This window comes from Tenrec ecaudatus, chromosome 4 (assembly GCF_050624435.1).
Source record: "Tenrec ecaudatus isolate mTenEca1 chromosome 4, mTenEca1.hap1, whole genome shotgun sequence".
Taxonomy (NCBI): Eukaryota; Metazoa; Chordata; class Mammalia; order Afrosoricida; family Tenrecidae; genus Tenrec; species Tenrec ecaudatus.
In genome coordinates, this window is record NC_134533.1 from 34,057,776 (window position 1) to 34,078,806 (window position 21,031).

The window sequence follows — 21,031 nt, forward strand, 5'->3', positions numbered from 1 at the left end:
AACATTTCTTTCTCTTCTTATTCAGTTTAGTTGCGCACACCCTGAATCAAACAGCACCAGCCTCATTCCCATGCAGCTGGGGGGAGGTGGTCCACGAGCCACCTGCTCAATCAGCTAATTTGGCCTCTGAAAGAACAAAGAAATAAGCATCGAGGTGGCCTGCAAATAGCCACAGGTTGCAAAGGCACATCACCTCCCCTGGCAGTCTTTGAACCATACCGGGGCCCTTGGCAGTCACCTCTGACTTTCTGAAAACCCCAGCAGGTAGTCAGCACCTGTTACTTCTCAGAAGTAGCTCCACGGGCCAAAGCCAAGCACCCCTCCCAGAGAGGTAGCTTTCCCCTGCAACAGACAACCTTCAAAAGGTGGGCAGCCTTTGACGCCCACCTGTGTTAACCGTCAGCTACCCACAAGAGAGAATGCAGTGGTGGGAATGCCCCCGGCTTCTGGAGGTTTCATTGCTGCGGCTCAGGCTTGCTGCTCTTGTGGGTTGAGAGGGCTGGGTTGCAAGGGGTTCTTTGCCTTTGATGTCACCCCATCACCACCACAAGTTGAGCATGTGCCATCTGCGTGCGGAGCATCAAAACGTCTAACAGGGAAGCCAGATGAGCCAAGAAGCATACATAGATATAGGTATTTGCCATGGAGATTCCATAAACAAGATGAGTCATGGGTCCCCACCAAAGAATATTGATCTCAACATCGAGAACAGATGAAGACAATCTAACTTCTTCTTTCAGCTATCAAAAGTAAATGCTTAGGGTTGAGCTCAGGGACTCCTAGGTCACTACCAACCTCTCTGTTCCTGTGTCACAGTGTGCCTCTTAGTTCCTGTGTCACAGTGTGCCTCTTAGTGACCGTGAAAAGTGTTTCTTCATTCCCTGATGCTCTCTCAGAACCCTAAGAGGATTCTGAGCAGGGGGAGACACTCACTGGTCATTTAGTCATCTCTTAACTCGGTGTTTGGATCAACATCTGTTTAAAAGTGCAATGGCTTTGGCAGCGTGTATTTCATTCCTCATGCTAGACATTATGGAGGCATGGAACTGGGTTCTTTAATTGACATACCTCAATGTGCAGCTTAATTTCCACTCACTGAGAAGAGATCACCTGGGTACTGTGTAAAATTAGTCTCGATTCTGCACATTGCAGATAGAACTAAGTAAAAGATAATCGGCTCATTCTGATGGCCAAATGTGGAAGCCATTGTACGTTGCTGTTGATTCTGTTGCTGGGTGCCACCCAGTTGGTTTCAGCTCAGAGTAGCCCCTGCTGACCCAGTGGAACTGGCCCCATAGGCTTCCTTGACCTGCTCTTTTCTGAAAGCAGAGCACCAGGTGACAAATTGCTCCTGGGGACAAATCGCCAACCTACAGTTAGCAGCTAACTGCCTAACAATTGTGCCCAGGCCAGCGGGGCCCCTTAGCCACTGTAAGATAAAACAATTGTCAGAAAATAAGTCCATGGCCAGCACTTTACTCAGTCCTGAGCATGTGCTCAGTCGCTAGCATGTCCTCCTTTGTTTTTGAATAAGAAGCACAAGTCCAACGCCACAAGCCTCCACGTGCCATTTGTATTGCTCTTCTTCTTGTCTTGTTTTCATTAAAACCTCTTCTCCAGACTTCTGTGCACCTGCACATGAGCAGCCAGGTGTTCAGCTGCTTAAGCACAAATGACAGCCAACGAGCATCTATCTCGCTGTGTTACATTTGGACTCAGGGAACTGGGGGAAGCAGAAGTCGATGCTACAGGCCAGAGCAATGAAAAAGTGGACAGAGTGGAATCAAGACGGAAGCTTCATGTTTTCCCCTATGAAAGGTTAGAGACCCCAGTCTCAGCAACAAAGGCAAGATGGACTAATCTGTGGGATTTCGTGAAGTTTGAAAATAAACTGGATTTGCTGAGGAAAAAAGGCATGCCCACATCTCTCTGGATGTATATGTAATATATAGATATATGCTATCGATGCCATATAAACTATACGCACTTCAGAGTGCATACATCCACATGAGAATAACACAATAGGCAGAATTTTACTCAAAAAACACAGTGACCCTTAGGATGGGGTAGAATTGCCTCTGGGGGTTCCACTTTACAGAAAGAGAGAGCCTCGTTTTGTCTCCCTCAAAGCAGTTGGTGGTTTTGAACTGCTGACGCTGCAGTTAGCAGCCCATCACTAACCATTATGCCACCATTCTGCAGGAGCCAAAGGCTCTTCTGAGCCCCTTGGCCTGAGGGGCTTTCTAATGTGAAACCGCTGTAAGTCCAAGACATTGGTGCTCTGAAACCCAAATGACGCAGGAAACCATTTTGCGAAGATCCCTGAGAGGACAGTGTAAGACAGGTAAATAGCCAATCTGTGTATGATATAAATATTTTCAGCTTTTCTGATCCTGTGGGAGAGGCAAAAACAAAAGAAGAAAAAGAAAGGAGCTGAGAGTAATTAGTGGTGTGTGTGTGTGGGGGGTCTCGTTAGCTGGCAAACACCCTAATGACTTCAAGCTCCATTACGGCCACTTGCACATAGCAGTCCTTTGAAAATGCTTTCGTTCTGAACTAAAAGTGATGCTAATTTCTTTCTGAAAATATAGCCAATATTAACCCAATTTAGAGAGTTATTGGATTTACTTTTTAAAATCCTAACAGGGATGTCGATAATCTAAGTGCATAGGGTGGAGATAACAATCTAGGACCATCTGAAGTGGAACCAACAAGAAAATCTTTGAAAGGGCTGCACGTCTTCATAGACATAAAAAGTATTGTCATTATATCTCATCTGCCACAGCCTTTGTCACTGGCTTGCTGTTATTTTGGCACTAAAACGCCTCCCTGCATTCCTCCATGCAAAATCTGCTTACATTAAATTTAAAATGGCTGGGTCTTCCCCCTCCTGCCACTTTGGAACTGGATGGAATTACTCTTTCTGATTTCTGCCTCAATAATTCAACATACAGCCAGTGCAGACATTTTTCTCATTAGTTTCTTTACCATAAATTCAATGGGTTAATAAATCATGACATTAATTATCCGTTCCGGTAACAAAATATACAACAGAAACCAGACACCAGGGGAATATTAGCTGAATGATGAAACCTTCAGGTGATCCGTTACTGTGGGGCTCACGCTGGATTCTGTGACTACCTGAAGCCAGGGGTGAGAACCATTCTGTGTGAGAGGCAGTGCTGGACAGAGGGAAGGCGACCGGCCCTCGCCCCCAGGGCAGAGACTCCACAGAGAGGAAGCAGAATGGGATGCAAACCAGGAGCCCCCCCTCCCCCATTTTGGTACTCTGGGGAAGAAAGGATGAAACCTGCGTGGGATAAGCAGAAAGATAGATTAGATGAATGACCAGGTAGCATGACAGGAGATTAGACCTGAAAGGATGAGTGGAAATCTGTTGGGCATGGAGGGGCATCTGTTGACAGAGACCAACCAAGACAAAGGCGAGAAGGCGGAAGGAAGGTGGGGGCCACACGCAGTGCTTCAGGTCTGCTTGGTGAGGACGGTGAGGTGGAAAAGCAAACTGTCAGATTGGACAGGTTTCAGTCCTGCCTCGGACAGGTGTTCAGAGAGACTGTGGGGAGAGCGACAGGAACGGGAAGGCTGTGGCCATGTGGAGATCGGGAAAGCGCTTTCAAAGAAAAGGAAGCAGGAAGAGCGGAGCCCAAAGGTGAACACACAATTGAGAAATAGGGGGAGGAAGTAGAGGAAGTCCAACGGTCCAGAACACGAGAAAGAAGGAAAATGATTGCACAATGACCAGGTAGTGCTGAATTTTCTTCCACAATGGAGAAATATTTGTCTAGATTAATCATCCATAAAATTGCTGGTCATATCATGTCCCACGCTACTGTTTTCACTTACTACCAACATCCAAATGGAATGAGTAACTAACTGTCCTTCTCATTTTAAATGAGGATCCAGTTCTAGCTCACTCAAAGGGGCTTTCCTAGCCAAAGCGCTTTGTGCTGTTACCACCATAGTATTTCAAGATGGTTTGTAATTCTCATATTCTTCCCTCCCACTTTATTATGTGCACATGGATGCTTCTGCTTATTGTCTGTTCTTTATTAATCTCGCCTGAGATGCTACCACCTGCTCCAGGGAAGCACTGTCTATCCGTGTATGCACAGGCTTCTTCTACAGCAGTGGGTTGAGACCCCTTTGGGGGTCAAACGTCTCTTTCACAGGGGTCGCCCAGTTCATAACAGTAGCAAAATGACAGTGATGAACTAGCAATGAAAATAATTTTATGGTTGGGGGGCCACTACAACATGAGGAGCTGTGTGAAAGGGTCGCAGCATTAGGAAGGTGTAGAAATGCTGGTCTAAAGGCATGAGGTTAGGGTTTGCCAGTCCATGTCAATCAAACCATATCTGAGAGATCTCTCTAAGCTGAAGGGCAGGCAGTCAGCAAAGGCATGTGCTGAGTAGGGCAAGAGTAACTGCCTCATCAAGTCAGGAGAATTTCATTCGGAGGCTTTAAGGGACCCATTTTCCAGAATCACTTTTGCTATAAGAATTTCCCAGATAAGACAGGAATCAAAAATTATCAAAAAGGAATGAAGCCAAATCGTAAGATACCAGCCCGACAAAGAGAATCCTCCATTGTAACAGTCACTGGCCATCTGCCCTGCCTTGAGCCCGAGAGAATGTAGTTTTTAAAAAGATGCTTTAAGAATGGCTAGCCAGTGTCTTCTACTAATAAATCTACTTAGACCAACAAATTGGGGAATTCTAAAAGTGGTGGTTTGTTTCTGTCCTTAAAATATCAAAATGTTGGAGGAAATTGAATGTGAGTCTTGGTGGACAACGGCTTCCTTTGCCATGGGACCAGAAGAACTGGATGATGTCCAGTTATCCTTAATGAAGACGTTGATGTAAACTTGAATAGAAGAATCCTGATCAAAAGGGAGATAATACAGAATTCCAAATCCTTGTGGACTTTCTGGAACCATGGAGGCTGGAGTAACCACTCAAACTATTGCCCAGAGATAATCTTTAAACCGTAGACAAAAAATATTCCCAGGAGTGTGAAAGCCAAACCGTCGTTTCTTTGAACTAGCTTTCACGCGTGAAGACTGTCTTCCTGGAGCATTTTGCCATGTAGAAACTACTTATATGAGAGCCAAATAACAACAGCAACTAAAAGGATTAGACAGGAACCTTGGGAAATGACTACATGTTAATGAAGGAGGAAGCACTCAGGGAAAGAGGGTAAGAATGGCAGTATAACTTGAAATACATAATCAACGTCAGTCATCTGCACATGTAGAAACTATGGATCGGTTTTGTTTTGCTGTGTGTATTATTAACAACCATAACAGAATGAGTTAAGTTAACATTCAAAAGTAAGGATTTTTAAAACATAAAATAATAAGATGCCACACTGAGCCGTGGGAAGTCAGCATGGTGTACAGACAACTGCATGCTGAACTCTTATCTTAGCCTCCCCGTCTGTCTACCCGTTTGTCATACTGTGATGGCTTGCATGGTGCTCTGACGCTGCATAGTATCAGAGCCTCCGATACTTCAAATCCCGACAGGGTCCCCCGTGGTGTACATGTTCACTGACGCTCCCAGAGTAATAAGAACGGCCTGGTGATCTAGTTTCAAAACGAGCCATTGAAAACTCTATGGACCACAGCAGAACACGGTCCGGTAGAGCGGCAGAAAGGGAGCTTCCTAAGTTGGAGAACCTACACAATACACAGTGGTCACCACACTGGGCACAAGCCCAGCAACAAACAAGAAGATGGCACGGGGTGGGCAGCGTTTCCTTCTGCTGTACGTGAGGATGCCCTGAGTTGGAGCCAACTTGATGGCAACAAACGACCCTCTCACAACGGTTCTCACGTGCCTGCACCGCGTCGGCCAACACTCCTGGTTATTTCTGCTCTCAAATCTCGGACCAAATCTGTGGCCTTCTCTTCCATCTGGTTTGATTCACATTCTTATCTCCCACACAAGACTATTCTCAAATCTTCCCAACTTGTCATCTTGATTTAGCCAGCCTCCATTCATCCTACCCTTTGCACTCTTACGAGCTATTTTTCTGAAATATATTTCTAATCTTCTTTATTGGCTTAAAAGCCTCAACAAGCTCTCTCTCGAGTAGGAATAGTCTATGGCACCCAGGGACTGCAGAATCTGGCCCAACCTATCTGTCCAATATCTTCTCCTGCAGCCTGGACACTGGGTCACAGAAATAATAACTTTTCCTCAAATAAGCCACTGTTATCACATAGCTTTGTACCTTTCCACTTCCCCCCCCCTTTGCCTTTATAAAACCCCGATTCCTCATGATCCCCCTCAAATGTCACCTCCTCTCTTAAGATCCCTCGGCTCTCCAAAGCAAAGACAGTGCAGCAACTCCAGCTACTTTGTCTCAGCACAGACGCCGCGTCCAGCAGGGGCTAACCTCCACTGCCGGCTGCCAAGGTGAGTATGCAAGCACATCTCTAACTTTACCCACGCTCGCGGCCTCAATGAAAAGGTCAGCAGAAATTGGTGAATTTTAAGGTCTTCTTTAACTTGATCTGTGCAAAGTATTATCATTTCAACCTATGATCGACATGAAGATAATCAGATACTTTGATTTCTAAATATCCCTTTGAAATCCAACATGTATTTTATATTTATAGCATAATGTAATTCAGACACTAAGTTCTCACCAAAAATAACTGATCTGTATTTAGATTTCATAAACTCTACAGCTGAAATTCACATATCCAAGTTGCTCCAAATGTACTGCAAAGTTTTCCAATAACTGGGTAAAAAAATTATTTTTCATTAAAATAAAGAATGTTTTAAACCTCATTCCTGGGTCCTTGTAGCCACATGAGCTCCATAGCTTTATGCAGCTAGTAGCTGCATCATCCTGGAGAATGTGGCTCCACTGTCATTATCTGTCCTCCCTGATAAATTAGCTCAAGTCCAATGTACATTTATCCCCACCCATTGCCTAGCATAATGTTTGGCACATACATGGTATTTTCTAAAAATGCATTGGATGAACAAAGAAAACTAGGTGTGGAATTCAGTTGACTGTAGCCCAACACAAATGTAATGAAAGTATTGTTTTGTAAATGATATAGATGACAGTGGTTATGAATGCACACATACAAGTCCAAACACAAGCTTGGGTCTATATGGAACTCAATGGAGACTTAATACATTTGATTTGAAACTGATTCCTTCAGTAATAAAAACTGTTTCCTACCTACTATTCCCCTCTTTCTGAGCGTATCAACCCATCTTTTTACTTTCCTGGAATGCATTTAAGGAGCCCTGGCAGCATACTGGTGTATGTGTTCGGTTTCTAGCCACAAGGTCAAAACCACCTGCTGCTCTGCGGGAAACAGACAAGGCTTTCTATTTCCAGAAGAGTTGTAGTCTCAGAAACCAACAGGGGCAATTGTACCCTGTCCTACAGGATGCTATGAGACAGGAATCATCTCAATGGCAGTGAGTTTGACCACTTTTATTTCAATAAATGTAGGGATGCTCTAAACAATCAGCGTATTATAATGTACATTTACATCCTTCCCTTGTTTATTTGTCTTACCTTCTCGAATTACACTTTATAAGATAATGGCACAATACTATGAAGTTCTGTACTCTAACAAATTTAAAAACCTAGAAGAACCGGACAAATTTCCAGAAACACGTTACCTACCTAAACTAACATGGACTGATGAAGAAACCTGAAGGGAAAAAAAACATAACAGAAGAAGAAATTGGAGGGCGATGAGAAAATGAGCTGATATCAAGAGCTCAAGTAGAAAGAAAATGTTTTGAAAAAGAGGCAACAAATGTACAAATGTGCTTGATATAATGGGTGGATGGATGGATTGTGCTAAGAACTGATGGATTGTGCTATGAACCCCCAATACAATGATTTCAAAAAAAGAAGAAGATGAAGAAGAAGAAATTGTTCAAGTCATCAGAAAAATCTGAATAACAGCAAGAGTCCAAGACCAGACTGTTTCACTGGGGAAGTTTAACAACCACTCAGAGAAGAGTTGGTACCAACTCTACTCTACTCAAAATGTAGCAAAGGATGACAAAACTCTAAATTCATTCCAAGAGAGAATGAGCCTGATACAAAAGCCAGGGAAAGGCATTACCAGCGTGGAAGATTATCGCCCAGTATCCATCACGAACGTATCAGTAAAGTTCTTAACAAAATCCTAATATATATATATATATATATGTATATATATATATATATAATGATCAAGTGGGAGTCATACCAGGTATGAAGGGATAGTTCAACTTTAGGGAAAAAAACAGTCAATGTAATCCATCATACAAATAGAAAAGAAAATGGCTATGATTATATGAATCGATATAGCAAAGGCATTTGACAAACTCTAATGCCCATTTCTGATTAAGGCACTAACAAAATAGGCCTAGAAGGGAAATCCCTCAACATAAGAAAGGGTATGGATGCAAAGCCAAAGGCCAATATCTCCTTCAGTGGAAGGAACTGAGCGCACTTCCCTGGTGACCTGGAACAAGCTTTATCTCTTACTCATCACTCTGCTGGAGTCTTAGCCAGGGCTATCAGGTAACAAGGAAAATGAAAGGCATTCAAATGAGCAGTACTAAGTACAATGAAATGGAAAACCTCTCACTACCCCTTCTCAAAACCTACCACACAGCCACTGTAATCAAAATAACATAGTACTGGTACAATAACAGACATATAGAACAATGAAACAGAATTGAGAACCCAGATCTAACCTTATCTGCCCACCAACAACTGCTTTTTGACAAAGGGGCGAATACATGACATGGGGAAAAGATAACCCAGCCAACAAATGTTTCTGGCAAAACTGAATCTTCATGTGCTTCTGAAATCCAGGCAGTCAACAAACATATGAAGAATTGCTCACGGTCATTAGTCATATATGAGATGCAAATGAAACAGCCCTATTACTGCATGATATTTTAACAATAGTTCAGGATGGATTAAGTGTAAAACTTAGAATTATAAAGATTATCAATGAAAAATGGGGACAAACTTAGACCCCAAATACTATCATACACAATGAAAATACACACTCTCATACACAATGAAAAGCACATGTACAACAGAAGATAAAAGAGATGACAGGGACCTCCCAAATTTAGACACTCATGTGCCTCAAACATTTCACCAAAGACTAAAAAGGGAACCCAGAAACTGTAGAGGTGGGGGAGGGGAGGGCAGGGAGGAATTTGGCAATAACCTATTGGACAAGGCACTAATCTTAAGATCTATATTAATCATCAATATTTCAAGAAGAAAAGATGAGTAATATATTTTAATAGAGGATATGGACAATTCACCAAAGGCATTCCGGCAATAACAAATGTATGAAGAAATATTCTCAATCATTAGCCATCGAAGAGATGCTAGGCAGAACAAAGAGGAGGTATCACCTCACCCCAGAACTGAGAGAAAAGCTGGAGGAGGAGGAGGAGGAGACAACAGTTGTGAGAGGGGGGGAAAAGACTAGAACCCACATACGCCTGCTGGTAAGACTGGAAAACAGTTTAAAATGGGAATAGAAAGACTATTTGACCCAGCGACCCGCCTGGGAAGTCTGGGAAAACACCTCAGGAAATAGATGAAACTGATGTCATTATGCTGAAAGAACTTAGTCAAACACAAAAGGCCAAAGTGTGTGTGAGATCAATTATTTTTAAAAAAGAAAAGATTTTTCAGACTAAAAGAAAGAGACGTTGATGGTTTCTGGGGTATGGGGCGAGGGGCAGTGGGGGCACAGTCTAGAGGAGAGAAGATCATATTTGGGTAAAGGGGAAACAATGTCCAACCAGAGGGAGATGGGGTGGGAATTATGGAAGCAGAGGAAGACAAGGGGGACTGATGAGCTGTTGCGTGTGACACTATGATGGCCAGTTCTAAAAATCTTCACCTACTTTATAGTAAGTTTTAGCAATAGATCCCAAAAGAAAACAATGGTAAAAGTAAGTTTTTACTCACTCAATAAAATCAATGCAAGTTAAATGCACATATGAGCTGGACACTGAGCGATAGAGCTCAGACCTTGTACTTCGTAGCTATCACCACATCTGACTAGATAATAACAAAGTGTTAAGAATATGATATGTGACACATTATCAATTCTCAGATGGCTTCTGTTCAGTGCAGCACTGTGCCCAATCAATCCCAGAAGCCCCGTCTCTCTCGGCACGCGCCTCTGGACACGTCTGAAAACCCTCTCCACGTGCTTCCGTATGACTTCCCCATGCAGTAGTTGTTTGCCCTCCAGGTGGGATCATGCCTTTGTTACAATCCCCGCGGTATCTACGGCAATGCTTTCATCTGAATGGACTCATGCATAGGTGTTCCTGCTGGTCCCACTCCCCACCTCCAGTATTCCCACCTGCGGGGGCAGTAGGATTCATTGGAGTACCATCCCCCTGTGTCGAAACAGCCTTCTGAGAAGCAGAAGGAGGGACCTCATTACCAGCAAAAGCCAGGATTGGACTGATCGTGCCCTGTGGACCCAAGATCCCTGTGCAGTGACCTGCCTGGATCCGACATACGCCTCGAACATGAAGCAGGGGCAGAGTGATGGACTTCCCAGCTCGCAGAACACCTAAAGCTTAGCGCTTTTGTACAGGAGGCTGGCGGGTGGAGTCGGGTGCTCCGGGGGCACTTAATGAAGTTCAGCTTGCGGACCCACAAAAGTCGAGCTGAGTGCCTTCAAGCTTCCTGGGGTGGGTGCCTCTAGGCACTACATTCAGGAGGCTGGGTTGGCAGACCACAGAGCTTGAGCTCAATGCCTTCCAGCTGAGGCTTACAGGGGGGTGGTATGCCCTTTGGTTCTTTGGGCATATATTAGCAGACCTGAACAAACTTTGTAACATGTCCTGAAACAACTCCAACCTGAGCGTTTCTCACTGCATTACAACTTGCCAACTTCATCAATAAGCCCTTTAAACATGAATTTTATCTGTGAGCTATGTTCAGTCATTGTGATGGAAGTTAGGAACCCGAAAGATCAATCAAGTAGAGAATATTCATTAAGACCTCTTTCCACCCAGTCAGCAGACTCAGTAACACATGGCACAAGAGACCTCTGAGGGGCCAGACCTAGTCAGTCCTGTTGGCCCATGTGTCCCCTCACTGATAAAGAACTCTGCTGAAGAAATGCATACACATCAAACCACACACAGAAGTCACAGGCCTATGTTTACTCTCATTCTTCTCGAGTGAGATCCCAATAAAAGCAAACACAAGATGTCTCAGGTGGTCAGTCTGGGGGCTGCACCAAGTCCAGGCGGGCGTCCCCATTCTTGTGCTTGAGCCGCTCTTTGATGGTGTCCAATTCTGCATCCGTGAACTTGGGGGTTAGGGTGACACTGTCATAATCAAATTCTTCATCAAGTGAGAAGGGCTGAACTTCATCTCCAAGGAGCTAAACGAGGTAAGGAAGGAGGAAACACACATAAAATCGCTTCAGTGAAGATAAAGTTGAAAGCATAAGCTCCCTATTAATAATTAATTAAGCTTTTTTTAGACTTCAGCACTCTCAGTTGATTAAGCTGTTTTTTAAGTAAAAGAATAAATTCAATTATTCAATTTGACCTAATTTAAGCCTCTTAATATGCCCCATTTGTACCACACTGCATTTGAATGAATATCATTAACTAATTTTGCCTAAGGCAAGAATCAGAAAGTCTCCCTCACATACATTTATTACATTCGTACCACTTGTCCTGGCAGGACGGAGGCAGAGGAAAAAACTACGAGCTATAGGTGTTGAAACATAAGGGAGTATACCTTGAGGCTCTTATCAACTTAAATGCATTTTGACCATTCCCTTTATCATTGAAGCATAATTTTCAAAGACATTCTCCACTTCATATAGTTCTCCAGATAATACCTGAAGGTCCTAGGTTATAAAAGCAGAAATTAAAACACATAGGGTCTCCTTAAATTAAAAGGCCTAGCATCTGGTTTTTTTTCTTCCCAAGAGTTTAAAAAATATTACAGAGCTGATCTACAAGCCAGAGAAGCTGCAAAGGATGCAGTAATGTGCTATTTATGTATTCATAAGCCATGATTTTCAAAGCCTTCCTAAAAGAAGGTAGGTAAAAGCGTATTTTCTGACAAACAAAAAGTGAAAGCCTTAAATCTCATTGTATTGCCCCCCCCCAAAAGCCTCTCCAAAAGCAAATGGTGTGTGATGGAACAAAATCGCCCAGCACTGCTGTGTGGCTCTATAATATGGATGGGGATGCTGAAATAATCGAAAACTATGGTTTATGCAAGAATTGGGGGGAATGCCCTGAAGCTATAATCAGCTTTCAATATTCTTGCATAGAAAATATCGTTGAGTGTTTTTTGCCAGGTTCATGAAAATGCTGCCTACAGCTCAGAAATAATGTGCTGGTTCTTTCTACAAGGGAAGAGAAACCCCAAAAGTGCATACTCCCTACCTGTGAAGGTGATGTTATGTGTCAACTTGGCTAAGCTGTGAGTTTCAGTGGTTTGGCAAGACATGGACTTGCTGTTCTTCCCCAAAGTAATACAATGTAATCATCATCTAGGATGTGGTGGGATACCATCAGCCAATCAGCTGAAAGGGGTGTTCCGTAGGGGCATGTTTTGCCTCTGGGATACAATGGGCGTTCTGACAAAGCTTCATCTCTCCTTGTGCCCTAACCCCTGGTTCCTGGGACCCCGGCCTGCACAAGTTGCCGAGGTGCTGCCTAAAGTGAGTTTCAATTCACCAGGCCCGGGATTCTGTGAGCCATCTCCACAGTGCCACCTGAGCCACAAATTTAGGGCTTTTTTAGCCCCCCAATTGTATGAGTGGTTTCCTTACAGAAAATCTCTATAGAAAAGCAGTGAGAAAGAAAGCTAGGTGAATATACAGGTGTATATAACTGGTTATGCTCACCTGGAGAACCCAGATTAAGACAAGGTTCCGTTCAGCAAGTTGCGCCTCAGGGCTATAAAACCCTGGTATCTAATATCCCCTCCCTCTTAGAAAGACCATCAAGATGACAAATTTCTGATACTTGTTCATTTCCTCTTTATTAGGAAATTCTGGAGCCCTTTCCTCCTAAAGAAACTGTCTCCGCCATGTGCCAGACACGGGGCTAGGAAGCACACCGGCTTTAGCACTAATCAAAACAGCCCGACATGTACGCAGGGATTAACAGCCTCCCTTTTACAAAACTACCAGGTTAAGTACCTTGCCCAAGGTCCTGGAGACACTACCAGTTACTAATGAGTCCACTGTGGCTCATGGAGAGCCGACAAGTGACAGAGAAGACCTGTGTTCATGAGGTGTTCAGTGGCTGCTTTGGGGGAAGTAGGTCATGAGGCCTTTCTTCAAGGTTGGCTTTGTGTCGACTAGCTCTTCCAACCTTGCAGTTAGCAGCCAAATCATTAACCACGTGTACAGCTCAGGGACTCGGCTTGGTACAAAGATGCCTCCCTCTCAGAGATCACACCTAGATAGGTCCCTTTGGTGATTAGTGAGAAAGCAACTTGAGGGGCGTGAGACTGGCGTTAGGAGTAGAATTAGTAGCCTGTTGAAGTAGTCCTTGCAAGAAACTACCGTTGGAGGATAGTACTGGCAGAACTCCAGAACTGACTGGAAGGGAAAAGGGGGAAAAGAGGGAGGCAGCAGGATCAGACACGGCTGAAGACAAGCTCAGCTTTTAGCACGCTGAATTTAAGGCACCTGAAGGAGTCCAGGTGGAGATCCCCAACAGGCAAATAAGGACACAAAGCTGAGGCTCAGAGACGGAACTGAAGCTAAAGATACAGACTTGGCCCCAACTCAGAAGGCGGGTGAAAAAGCCTCAGTGGAAGTAGGACAAGGGCGCTCGGAGACGTACACCATGGGCCTGGAGGACAGAGCCAAGTGAAAGCCAGTGGCAGAGGAGGAAGCAGTAGCCCACGGTGACAAGCAAGCACAGCGGAGAGCCACTGCCCACTGCACCCATGCCAACCAACTCACAGAGACCCCAGGAAACAGGAGAGCTGCTCCCTAGGGTTTGCCAAGCTGTAAACCTTTATGGGAGCTGAAAGCCTCATCTGTCCTTTCAGTGAGCATCTCAACGCATAATCCACAATGCCACCAGAGATCTTACATCCAAGAGAACCATTAGAATGAAGACAGAAAAGGGTCCATTGGATTTAGCAATCATAAAGTAACCAGTACCTTTATTTTAATCACAATCCATCATGTGATTCGAGCCAAGGACCCTGCCATCTACTGAACGGGGCATGGGGGAGTCGACTGAGGGGGTTAGAGCCTAACGCTTTCTGAAGCCCCCATGAAGGAGAGGAGAAACTAGACCAGAGACAAAGAGGGCTTGCTTTCTCCTTGTTGTTTTCTTTCTCTGTGTTATAACTGGGAGAGACTTGAAAATGATTACATGTGGAGAGAGATGAACCCGCAGAGGGATGGACCAGGAGAGTAAAAGGGAAAATGACTCTTAACCAAAGCACTAGACAAGAAAGCCAGTAAGTGGTGGGTTTGATTCACTGATCCACCCAATACATATTTTTGCAAGGCGACTCTATGAGGCACAGGAGAAAGGATCATTGAATTTTTCTACCAGCTTTTTGAAGCCCTCTTGCATGTCCTCTGTGTCTGGCAGCGGGCTTGGCACGGGTTCTGACGCTGGCATTGTAGTACATGAGCGTCTGGAGAAGACACACTTGGATGAAAGTAGTCTTCCAATGTGGGGCACTTCTGTCCTCCCAAGAGAGATGGCGGGTGAAGTACAATTCAGAAAACATCACTGGGGTCTCCCCAATGGAGTGGGCAGGGAGGAAACCTGCTGAGGTTCTTCAACAGCAAAGATCAGCACAAAGGAGTCTCATCCTCTCCAACTGGAAAGACGTGGAATAAATAACGCAGGGAGGTTTAACAAAAGGTAAAAGCTGTGCTCAAAGGGAGAAGATACGAACGCTGTACATCCTCTTGTCCCAGAACAATGTTGTCAGATGGCATCTCTAGGTGTGTATTTCAGCTGTTGCCCGCCCGCCATGGGGAGTTTGGGGAATGTGGCAAGTTTGGGGCGCTCTTCTTTCAGGTTAGGTGCACGTTAGGGTTCTAAACTACACTTCAGATTGCAAACTAACATTCTGATTGATTTTGAAGAGAAGAATTTGCACAATAGAACACCAAATCCCCTGCTACTGAACAAAAAGCAACTGTGAATTAAGTTATTAACTTGTTATTTTTGCCTAAGGAGCTGAGAGAAATATGTGGATTTCAGGTGTCTAATTTCAAATCTAATTGAAATCTTTCGGAGCCTCTTAAGGAATAGACTTTGTACACTATTAGAAAACCGCTAGTTTCCTTAAAATTGCTCGTGTGACTTATAGTAGCAGAGACGCTGTTAGAGGGAGTCGTTTTCATTCATGATGCTGCCTCGGCAAATTAAAGAAAACAGAGCTTAATACTCAAATCAATCAAAGCAGCATTTAGCTGGAGGCCAGCTTACAAAATAATATGGTAAATAAACAGTCTTTATAGGTGAGAATTTTTAGAGTCCACTGTGAATTGGAAGAACAGGAGGTGTCCTATTAAGATATACTAAAGGTTTTTCTCCTAATCCCTTTTTTTCTATAGTTTGGAAGAGAATAGCATATAATTTTTTTAACTTTCACACTATGACATTTTTGCCATGAAGTTGTTCAAAACTTTCAGAATGCACCAAAAGGAGAGTGACCAAGAAGTTACTCACAAGTAGAAAATGGGATGTTCTTGGAAAAGGTTTGACTCTAAAGGAAAAATGAACACAGATAAAACCAATGATCAAATTAGAAAAAAAATTAGATTGGTCCAATTCATATCAGAAAGTTGATGCATCCTCAATGGGCCATTATGAGGCAGTCAGGACATCTGGGATACATTTTCCATATTTCAAGACAGAAGGCACAGGGAGAAACTACCATCTTGAGCCCCAAAATATCCCTTTGGTGGCCTCTTACAGGACACACTTCTGGAAATGGACTATGTTCTTTTACTGGAATTGGGTGCATTCAAGTAAGATGAATTCTATTAAACCAAGAAAGAGTTGGTACAGTATCATGACTCTAAAGATCTCTGAAAAGGTTCTCTACCCAATAATGGTTAGAAATAAAAACCCCAACCATTTTGCTGAGGCTATAAGAAACAACGTTGATTCATCTAAGGCAACTCAAACCTCACTCATTTCATTCTGATTTTAATATTAGAAAATGTTTGCATTTTCTGGTAAGACATGTATATTCCTTTTAAGGGTATAATCATTCCCGTAGGGTTTTCAACTCATATTTTCCTGGCCATTAAAAAGATTCCAGAAATCACTCAGCTTTTCTTAACCCATTAACTAAGCCATGCTATACCAACATGGACCTCTTGCATGGGGCCAATCGGCTGCAAAAGACCTCTTTTAGAGGGGTAGAAAGCAGAGAGAGCACCTGGAAGACTAAGGTGCACCTGGCTCCAATCAAGGTATTGTCAACTGCCTCACCGGCATCCAAATGCAGAACAATGAGGAAGAAAGAATGGATGCCTTTGGACCTTGAAGAATACTGAGTATCCCATAGGCCGCCAGGAGAACCAACAAATTTGACTTAGGAAAAATACCGTCAGAGGCTCCTTAGCAGAGAGGACAATGAGACTTCATCTCATGCACTTTGGACGTGTTATCATGAGAGGCACGTTCCTAGAGCAAGACATCAAGCCTGCTGAATCAAAGAATAAACAAACTCACTGCCAAGGAGCCACTGTCAGTTCATAGCGACCCTACAGGACAAGCTTGGTAAAGTCAGCAAAGACAGAAAGATCCCTAGTGAGATGACCTGACACGGTGGCTGTAATAATAGGGGAAACCATCGCAACAGTTCTGAGGATGGTCTAGGACCAGGCCACATCCTGTGACACAAGGGGTTGCTAGGAGACAGGACCCGCCTGATGACATCTAACAACACAATGACCCTCGGGCCATGACCATCGCTGAGCCGCAGCTTGTATCGTCAAAAAATAAAACCAAAAGAAGTTCTGGAACAGAAGTTGATTCTTGCTAGAAGTGACTTTGTAATTTTAGCTTCTTACTCATCAGAGAAAGCAATCCTGTAAGTACAATGACAACAGCTACCTCTACCAGTTCTACCTGGGAACCAATGTAGGAGTTACTATAAGTCTGCAAGCATCCCAGATGGGCCTGTGTGATGTCTGGAACAAGAGTCCAGTGAGAAAAAGGGCAACAGAGAGTCCAATGAGTGCATTCCCCGATGGAAGGACCGCCTCTGTCGGGAACGTCTTGCATGGCGAAGCTCGCATCTGAAAGGTTAAACAACCCAGAAGCCCACAGGGACTTAACTCAAAGAGCCTCGACAATTGCTCGTCTCGGAGGAGGTGACCCCGTCTACCACCACCACCACCGGTAGCCTCGGCTGGGGCACTGTTGCTCGTTGCTCAGGGCATGTAGAAGAGATGCAAAATGATGCCAGAGGAGGACTTCCAAGTGGAGCACTGGGGAGATAAACATGTAGCAGAGATCCCTGCCCTGCTTCTGGACCCCTGGCTAGATGACAACTCCCAGGGTCCCTTGTGGCTACGTGGTAAGTGGCTGCCAATGCAATTGCAGCAGAAATGAAGGGCCCTGCACCCTCGGTCTTGGGGGAGTGCACACTCCCTGGCTCTCATCCCTTTCCCTCCAGAGGTAACAAGGGCCTGCCTTGGAACCTGAGATGAGGATAATGCTCCAAGGAATGGTGGGGATCCACAGAGAAGGAACCGGGGTCCCCAAATGACTCCAGGGAACAGGGCCTTCTGATGCTCCTCACCATGTACTCAAGAGGAATGGAAGAGCCACTGAATGAATCCTGGGGTTCTCTTACAAAATCTCCTGGCCTGCCCATAACAAGTCCCAAAGGCTTGTAGGACCTGAGAAACAATCATACAAAGAAAACGGGCCAGTTCAGACTGAGAGAGGTAAGACAACTGTCTGTCCATTCTGCTCCTCTGTCCCCAGGTAGCTGTGTGGCCACACCTGATGAAACAAAAATAATTTCCACAGAAAGACATAACTGCTCTATGTGGCCAAGAAGAAAGGCACATGACAGCACTGGGTGCCAGGGAGAGGGGCCGAGGAAGCAACGTGAATTCCAAGTTTGCCCAAGTCTGAGTCAGGGGTACCTCTTCCATGGGTGTGCCGGCTCTGCAGGCGGTGGGCCTTGGCTGCACCTCAGGGGTAACCAGCTGGTTTGTGGAAGGAATGTAAGAAGGAGCGCGCGGGCCCTTGTCCTGCTCCACTTCTCCTGGAAGCAGCAGCCAATCTGTAGGATAGAAAATGTTTCACTTGATCCTTTCATGAAGCTCCCACTTTCCCCTAAGCCGCTGAAACTTCTAGAACAGTCCACAGGAGGGGGCAAATATGTCCAGGAGAAGAATAGGTCCGTGTCATAGCACCTGCCTGGGAAGACCAAGTGGATAAACACTCAGCTACTAACAAAAGGTTGGCAGTTCGAGCCCACCACAGCTGTGTCAGATGAAAGGCCTGCCAACCTGCTTCCAAAACCCCACAGCCACGAAAGCTCGAAGGAGGGGGAGGTTGACATCAACGCACACGAGGTCACCGTGGGTCAGGGGCAACTCGACAGCATTTGGGTTTGGGGACATTTTTATTCTGACTCAAGTGATCCTCTTCTCGATGAAACTGAAGATTGGTGCATGTCTTTTCACCTGGTGGCGCTGCCAAAAGGCAGGGGTTGTAAAGCTGCACCGCGGGATAAGGAGGCTGCCTGCTCCCTTAGGGATTGACCATCTCGGAATCCCTGCACATGGTTGCCAGGGCTGGGACTCGCCACGATGGCAGTGGATTTGATAGGTTGCCGAATTGCGTTCTAGCCAAAAGGTCTGGCTGAAAAGGTGTTGTGGCAGCAAATTCATCATGCCATTCAATCCCCACCTACCCACGCACCCAAACCTCCCCAGCTCCACCCCTCCCCCACACCGCTGATTTCTAGTTCAATAAGAAAATGAAGCAAGAAGACTTTTGCCTTATTTCCCCTATCTTCCTGAGGGGTAGAGAGAAGGAAAACAGAGTGCTTGTTTCATCCAGCAACAATGTGGCCACATTTCAAAAATATATATTAAAAGACAATGTTGCCAGAAGGAAAGGAACTTCCAGCACAGAAATAAAACACTCTGTCATCATCAGAATGCGCTGCCTAATTTTCAGCACTTGGAATCAACCCCATGCTCCCCACCCATTTAGCATCCAATAACCAATCTCAGTTCCGTGGATGGTCCATTGTCAAGGAAGATGCTTCCTGAGTTTCGCCGGGCGACAGATACAGATGGATCACAGACAACTGAGGATCTCTCTGCCAGCTTCCTCTAATGAGGACACAAAAGCACACAGCCAGCAGCAGCTGCGCAACAGGTTTCCTCCGTGGTTTTAAGTTTCCATAGGACCAGAGGGCTCGCCAGAGCTAGCCAATAACCTGCGGCTGGCTCAGGATGCTGCTGCCTGCTCCTCAATGATGATCCTAATTAAGCCACTAATTAAGTTCTCAGTAGAAGTGATTAATTAGTAACAGGCATGCCTTGGCTGTTGTGAATGGCAGCAATATAAGGAGCTCAACGAACAGGTACTGATATTCGAACATGGAAACTTATTTGAAATGCATCCCTCTCGCCACGCAGACATCACTGACACCAGTGTGCCCCAAAGTGGGCGATGCCACCCCTGGGGACACTTGGAAAATCTGAGAGAGCTACAAAAGCAGCCTGCATCCTAATTATAGGCTATAGCACAAAAGTTTTTCATTGCCAGGGGGTGCTGAGCCATTTTTTCTTTTTTTCTGAAAAGGGGTCAGTGGGTCTAATAAGTTTGGAAACTTATGACCTACACGCACAAACACACCATAAGCACAGAATTCTTACATTTCTGGAAGCACCAGAAAACACCACCTAGAAACCAAGAAGCTGGTTGGGGCGGATGGTGAAGAAGGTAGTTCTACTGCTATTAATTATTTCAATCTTAGAAAAGAAATCATTCATTCTCAGAAATAAAATTAATAATAGCAAACACTTATGTCCCCAGCATGGTCTATGCATCAACCCAGCTGATCCTCCCAGCAGCTGTATTGCTTCCTGTTTGGCAGTAATAAGCTCTCAGCACAAGGAGCAACTGACTCAAGATCCCACAGCGGGAGAGAGGCCGAGCCACCTGGTCTGTCTGCACAGCCCCTGCGCTTAGCCTGCAATGTCACACTAGTCATCTAAGCGCTCCCATTAGCTGTCTGATTTCAGTCTATCAGAGTACACATGCATACCCAAGGCTAAGAAATGCCCTTTCTGTGGTGAGTTGGTGTCCGGTGCCCTGGTCCAACCTCTCAGACCTGGAACGGCAGTTATGTCTGATCCAGGAAGGTCAGCAGAGAGCCTGGCTGCCCAATGCACTCATTTGTGAGTTTAAAGCTAACCTCCCTTACTGAGTTCCCTGATGTAACTGCCTAGGTCTGGCCACTTCATGTGAACACCAGTGTCTACCAGATCGGTTGGATGACAGTGCAGACACTGGTTCAAATGGGAAATCAAATGAATTCTGATTCCAGGGCTATTTAAACTCTTCCTTCTGACAGATGGCATCGGGCAGCCAGGAGGGCCACAGTGAAAACCCTTCGATGAAGTTCTTCGCCTCCCAAATCTATTTGACAAGGAGTTGGGGTTTTTAACAAAAAATTGTTTCTTCCACAAAAATCCTATTGCCATGGGAACCAGTTCTTTCCCAAAATAAATAAATAAGGCTCGAAAACCTCCACATTTTAAATCCTGCCATTAGTTTCTTCACTGTAAAGGCAAACACCTGTCTCTACAGGCACCACCCAGCCCCCACCCGCTCCCATTACCCACAGTAAATTCTCAACTAATACTTGCAGGCAGGAAATGAATTTCCAGCATCTCAGCTTTTACACTGAACAGCAAGTATCAAGAATCTACCTGACAAAATGACTTTGTGAATGATGTAAAATAAGTCTAGTCCTT

General features: G+C 44.8%; 1 protein-coding gene across 6 annotated transcripts in view; it reads right to left on the reverse strand.

Moving 5' to 3' along the window:
- Positions 1–7,471: 7,471 nt before the first annotated feature.
- The window catches only part of IFTAP (intraflagellar transport associated protein), a 66,248-nt gene continuing 52,688 nt past the window's right edge, over positions 7,472–21,031 (reverse strand). For 4 of the 6 annotated variants that reach the window (XM_075545867.1, XM_075545866.1, XM_075545868.1 and 1 more), the window contains 2 exons: positions 18,176–18,315; positions 7,472–11,434 (listed from right to left, as the gene is read on the reverse strand). In XM_075545867.1, the coding sequence (XP_075401982.1) occupies positions 11,270–11,434; positions 18,176–18,315 (305 nt within the window). In that variant the 3' untranslated portion in view covers positions 7,472–11,269. Of the gene's footprint in view, positions 11,435–11,799; positions 11,912–18,175; positions 18,316–21,031 lie in introns of all 6 variants that reach the window. The other 2 variants (XM_075545869.1, XM_075545864.1) reach the window with 2 other exon arrangements.